This window comes from Melanostigma gelatinosum, assembly GCF_949748355.1.
Source record: "Melanostigma gelatinosum genome assembly, chromosome: 9".
NCBI classification, from domain to species: domain Eukaryota; kingdom Metazoa; phylum Chordata; class Actinopteri; order Perciformes; family Zoarcidae; genus Melanostigma; species Melanostigma gelatinosum.
This window is the reverse complement of record NC_136642.1, coordinates 7,893,850-7,899,849: the sequence shown is the minus strand read 5'-3', so window position 1 is coordinate 7,899,849 and position 6,000 is coordinate 7,893,850. Positions and strand designations below refer to the sequence as shown.

The window sequence follows — 6,000 nt, the reverse complement described above, 5'->3', positions numbered from 1 at the left end:
AAGTCCTCTCACAATGAATACCCAAATATGGATTATTTATTCCCAAACATCAAGCTTCTACGCCTTCAAACCGATTTGTGTTCTTCCGAGAGATCAATACAACTCCCTCATAGTTTGAAAAGTTGACTCTGTGGCTTTTTGATGAAAAAAATCATCTTTTATTTTAACAAAGCTAAAGCCACACCATCAAAAACAGTGAATCCAATCAAGAAGACTTGGGGGGGAAAAAAGCATTTCATTTACGCAGACGTAGACTTAGAAATGAGTTCCTATTGACCCATTGTTGAGGGGAGATGTTCGATCTTCAGCATTATGTTCAGTCTGGTGACTGGAGTTCTATATGTTTCTCTTGAAGAGAAAAGCAAAATCAATGGTGAAAATGTTTCATTCATTTTTTTGAGGCTCAATCGAAGTGCAGCAATTTTTCCAAATAATTATGAACAATCTAACATCTTGGATTGCACATCTTCTCCAGCCAATCATAGGTGTATACGCAAGCAGTGAAAGCCGCCGTGTGGAAATTGATTGTCCTCTTTCGCCACTCTCACAATCTTCAAAAACGGAACAAAATGTGCTGATCAATGCAGTCAACAAAGTACACCTCTTGTCAATATCTCTAGCTTCACAATGGGGACTTGATGTTTCTGAAGCCATTAGTAATGACCAACTTGCCAGACGAGGCATTGATCGCTGGCCAATTGTAAATGCAACAGCAATCATTTCACAGGGAGAAAAGTAGAGCCGACGGTGCTGTCGTCTATGGATAGGTGACCTGCTTAAAAGTGTCAACTTAAATTACTTTATAATTTACTCAAGTTGAGACTGGCGTGAATTATTTCAGCATGTTGTTATACTAGACCTCTGTGTCCTTCAGTCACTTTTCCCCTTTATTTAGCATCAACATTGCCTTGAACAGAAATCCGATAAAGACCATTTTACAACATTTGAGCCAAACAAACACAAACAAAGCAAATTTCCTTCAACAGCTCTTCCAAATGTAGAGAATCTAACTGCGGTACTACATCTTGTGCTTCCCGTCTCCTCTCTTTGTGTCACAGCGGGGAACTCTCCAGCTCCAGGGTCTGACTCCCTCCAGTTATCAGCCCAGGTGATTGAGAGCACAGACCGCCATCTCTCTATAGAGGGCACCCACAGACCCAGAATGTCTTGTTTGCGAGAGCTGTGTACATTTTGTATTTGAAAGAGCAGCAAGTCAATGAATCTCGATAATGCGAGAGCCGGGCCACATAACTCACGTTGATAGTCCTTACATTGTGCCAAGAGGCGATAAATCTGCTCTGGGAGACATGAATATGCAGTGGCAGTCAGTCTGGCTTGTTCTTGCTTGCATGCCCCCTGATGCACAGTTTATTCCTCTACCCCATTCCAAACAGAAAAATAAAACCAATGAGCCACAGCACCATCTCATCAACAGTGTTCTATTAAGCACAAAGAAATGTAGCAGCGCATTGTCAGAATATGCTTAAAAAACGGCAAATCATTAGTGTAAAAAATGCAATCTATGGTGTTGGTTTATTAGGAATATAGAATATCTCCTATTTGTATCATCATTTGTGATGTCAAATGGGTTCAGATTTTTTTCCAGAAATCTATCTGTCTTCCTATCTGCATATTAAAAATGTTCTTTGTCTAAAAGGTGATTAAGCAACCAGAAAATATTTTTTAAAGAGCTTTCAGCTTTCTGAAGTTGATTTCAGCATTTTGATGATGCGTTTTAGTTATCTGTTTTAGGAAAAATGCATAATTCACTGACTGCAATCTGTGCCATAAACAGGTAATTCAATACCTTCAGCCGGGCTTTACCTCCTCCACTGCAGTGAGAGAGGTATGAGTAGCACTCGCTGTGTCATTGTATATATAACCTGCAGTTTGTATTTGAGGGCTATTTGTAAAGCATGAAAAATGGACAGCCAGATATGGCAGAAAGCAGTTATGGGGGTTTAATGTACTCATTGACATAGACTGAATGTCTCAAAGAACAGCGATAAGAAGCCTGCTTTGTCAATGTCCCAATCCTCAGCTGACACTTATTTCCCTCATGCAAATAATTCATCACATTCACAATGCAGGCGGGGGTTTCCTACTTGCTTGAGGCAAAGCAAATCCATCTCAGAGCAGTAAATAAGAAATAAATCTGCATCTCTAAGAGAACACAAAACCCTAAATATCATAATATCAAATGTATAATGTGCATTTATATAATGTATACCATGTTGCAAGTGTATACAACAACTGTAAAAGGAGAAGACCAAGTCATTATTCGGATCCATCTCACCTCCATAAAATACTTCTTGGACATAGTTGACAAGTATGCGTAACGACGCGTGCCTCTAGTGGCACCGTGGAAGGAGGGTCGTCAGACGCACGCAGATGCACGGCTTTCTGCACTGCCTTTCCATCCAGCACAAACTAGAAGGCTTTTTTTTAAATGAACACTGTGCAACAAAGAGCCTATTTGTACAGATTTGGACGTTCTTCAACAGCCAGCCTCGTGCCATCACCGTGCGCAACTGGAGAGGAGCGTCGCGGAGCGGCTTTTCCACCATCTGAAAGTACATCTGTGTTAACAGTTCTCATGACTGGAATGGGAGACTGGAGTGATTCAACTGCAGAAAGCAATATTTGAACGTCTGAAGTGCGTTCATATTCCTCAGCACTCATCGTGTGACGCTTTTCTCTGTTTGTCTTGTCGGGCGACAGAATCGTTCGAGGCGACCCAAAGTTCCGCAGGCGCAGTTCTCCTCCTCTACAGCGTTGCGGGAGTCCGGCTCGGCTGTTTCCGTGGTACTTGCCAGTAGACAGATATCATCGGAGGAAGGAGGGGATACAGAGACTCCTGCAGGGTAATTGTAGCAGCCTGCGTTCGCAGGTGTATCGCTGATCCGCCTGTGAGGGGCTGGGGGCTTCATCCTGATCGAGCCGCTCTCAGACTTGTGAGTAACAGAAAAAAAGAAGAAAAAAAAAACCCTGAAGAATGTTGCACCAAGTACAATGAGCGCAAATTCATCGAAGACACCAAAATCCATATATGCTCCGTCGAATTCAGTTTTGATGAGCAATTCTGAGTCGTATTTGGAATTTTAAAAAGTGGATCTCGCGACTTTACAACCATGCGAAATACTTGGCTGTCTCCCCGGAGTGCGATTTGGGAATACTGGACATTGCTGATTGCATGTCTCTTTTGGATTCACTACTCTAACGGGATGCCTCATGTTATTCGAATAGGTAAGTGTTACACATTTATACACACACGCGCGCGCACACACACACACGTTTCTGTTCTTGAAAGTTGCCCCCTTATTCCGCTCATTTTAGTGCGGGTCCTCATTCGTGAGGTCATACCGGTAGCGGGTGTTTTTAGTGCATTATGGCTGACGATTGCCTGTAAAATTGAGGATGCCTTCTCCACTCAGAGACCACGCCATGACATATTGTGGGTTCGTGTGACCTCTGTGCACTCTGCTTTGTCTGTTCCATTTTCTGCAGCCAGCATGTTGAGTCACCAGCTAAATTCAGGATCATTGCCATGCCTTCTGGGAGTAATGTTTAGCTTTTAAGAAGTCTGTTCAATTAAAAAACTACTGCATCACATGACGGAATACACCATGCGAAAGTTCCAAACAATTTTTCAATTTATTCAGGGGAGTGGAGTGTAATCAAATCTTATTTTACATTATTTGATCTTGTCACTGCAAACAAAACAAAGTGCTCACACTATATAAAAAAAACCGATCTGTTCAAAGTTGCATTGCATTGCACCCTTAAATCCTGAGTCCTCCCTCCGGATCTTTCACACACACAAAAAGAAGAAGCAGGCTCTGTGCTGGTGTTGTCTTTTTCCAATCACTCACTGACGAACAATGTGAGAATTGTCATTTGGAGGCTGGCGATGCGATGAAACATTTTGCGCTGCCAAGAGACAGGAGCAGAATGAAAATCAATACGGTTTTTGTCACCAGGCAAATCGTTTTTGACATTTGGCGGAGTGCCAGGCAGGACAATTACTCAAAATGGCATTGGCCCACATTAACATACCACTACAGCAGCCGGGGTACAGACAGGGAGTGAGTGCGGCTTAATGGCATGGAGCTCTTTGTCTTCGAGTATCAATTACGGGTGAAAGTGGATGCATGTTATAAAATGCATATTCTATATTCCAGTGCTCTAAGAGAGGCGGATGGCCTTTCCAAATCAGTAGTCTCTTGTATGACATATGTGCAAACCAACATCCCACTCTGATTTTGTAATACGATTCCTGTCAAGCTCAGCGTGTGGTTACTGAGCTACATTTATTCAAAGGAAAGTTATTTGACTTTAACAGGATGACGTATCGCTATATATCCATGAGCTGGAGTGAATGTTGTCCAGCCTTCTGTATATTTTATACAAATTCTAAAAAAGCAATTCAGCAGAAACACGCAGAATAAAGTGGACGACTGTAGAATAATGTGTCGTGCGAGGCGTCATATGCCGCTGTCAGGCAGGCCCAGGACGTCCCTGTGATTGACTGCTGCACGCTGAAGAGCCATGACTTCTGTGACATCGCTGTGCATGGACTTTGGTGATGTCTTAGAAGCCGCATAAATCCTTAAAGCTCTCTCTCTCTCTACTGATCTGAACTGAAACCGTTTGGTCAAAAGGACATCTTTTTACGTTTTCTTTTTGACAGTGGCAGCAGCTCAAATGAAAACCTGAAATAGAGTTGACAGGCTTTGTTTTTAAAAATGTCAAAGTGCTGAGACAAATCTACCTTGAAATGTGCTACAGTCGCACTATTGCTTTTTATAGAATCTATCAATGCTTGTGGTGCAGGAGCAGTTTCTTTTTTTTTTGTTGTGTTCCTATGATTGTATTTTGACAAGGTTGCTGAATTTGCCTCAACGCCAAAGAAAAAAAACATCTAATTCAGAAGGCTTACGTCTTCATGTGATCTTTTGAAGCTCAGTGTTTACGTAAACGCCCATGTGTGCCTCCATTTCATGCACTCAAAAATAGACCTGTGTGAAAATGTGAGATACTATTCTATAAAACTGAATTCACACAATTAAATTGTATCTGTTTTAAGGGGGGATAAGCTTTGGGGTGTTCATCAGATAGGCCATGTGTATTATTGCAGCAAAACTGTCGTATTTTCTCAGAGAGGACGTTAGTGAATACTAACGTCCTCTCTGATTCACAGTCTGTTGATTCGTTTTGGGATGAGCGCTTTTTTTTGAGTGTGTGTGTGTAGTGCCCCCTTTTTTCGTTGTAGTTTGGTTCTTAGTGTGCTAGTGTGTGTGCGCTCTGTGTCGCAGCCACCCCGCTAAAACCAACAGAGGGCTCTCTTATAGTCGGCGCACGGTGGCCAACGTCGCTCCTCAGCACTGGTTACCAACACAAACAAACCAGTGAAAATCATCGAGGTGGGCGGTGGTATTTGAGCACGGCGCTCTCTGTCTGTGCTGGGTCTGCTCTTGGTTAGGTGGCCTGCATGTGCAGTTCTCCAAGTACACCATCTGGGTAATGGTGGGCATCCAAGGTAGAGTTGTTGCCATTGATTTTAGTGCTTTTACAGTGCACTGCTCTAAGTTGAGGCCAGATGGTCGCTCCGTCTTGTTCTGCAGCTTCTATTTGTTGGAGGGAATAAAAGACTGCTCCTCCAGTATTTGTCCACTTACATGCTGTGCTTCTCTTTATACTCCCTCCGTCTGCCTTTCGTAATTATTTTTTTCCAAACCCTGAAATGTTGTGCAACCTCTCATGTCATAGGAGCCATTTCAGTGGATAATGCAATGTTGGTATAATGAAGAAGAAACTCAGTACCTTCAGAAATAAGACTCAGTACACCGATGATTTCATTGAATATGATGGTGGCTTTTTTTTGTGCTTTGTTCTGTGACCCCAGTGAGCAGCATTCAATCTGCACAATTAATTATAATCCGAAATACACTGCATTCCTCTCCATCAAATGGGGATTACACAATTTTGATCACATGAAAA

The 6,000-nt window shown here is 42.4% G+C and overlaps 1 protein-coding gene across 1 annotated transcript in view; it reads left to right on the top strand.

Annotated features, from left to right (window-relative positions):
• Positions 1-3,131: 3,131 nt before the first annotated feature.
• Positions 3,132-6,000, top strand: part of grik3 (glutamate ionotropic receptor kainate type subunit 3) — a gene marked incomplete at its 5' end in the record, with an annotated part of 86,601 nt that continues 83,732 nt past the window's right edge. Inside the window, one exon of the mRNA XM_079274648.1 lies at positions 3,132-3,246. Within this exon, the coding sequence (XP_079130774.1) occupies positions 3,132-3,246 (115 nt within the window). The remainder of the gene's footprint in view (positions 3,247-6,000) is intronic.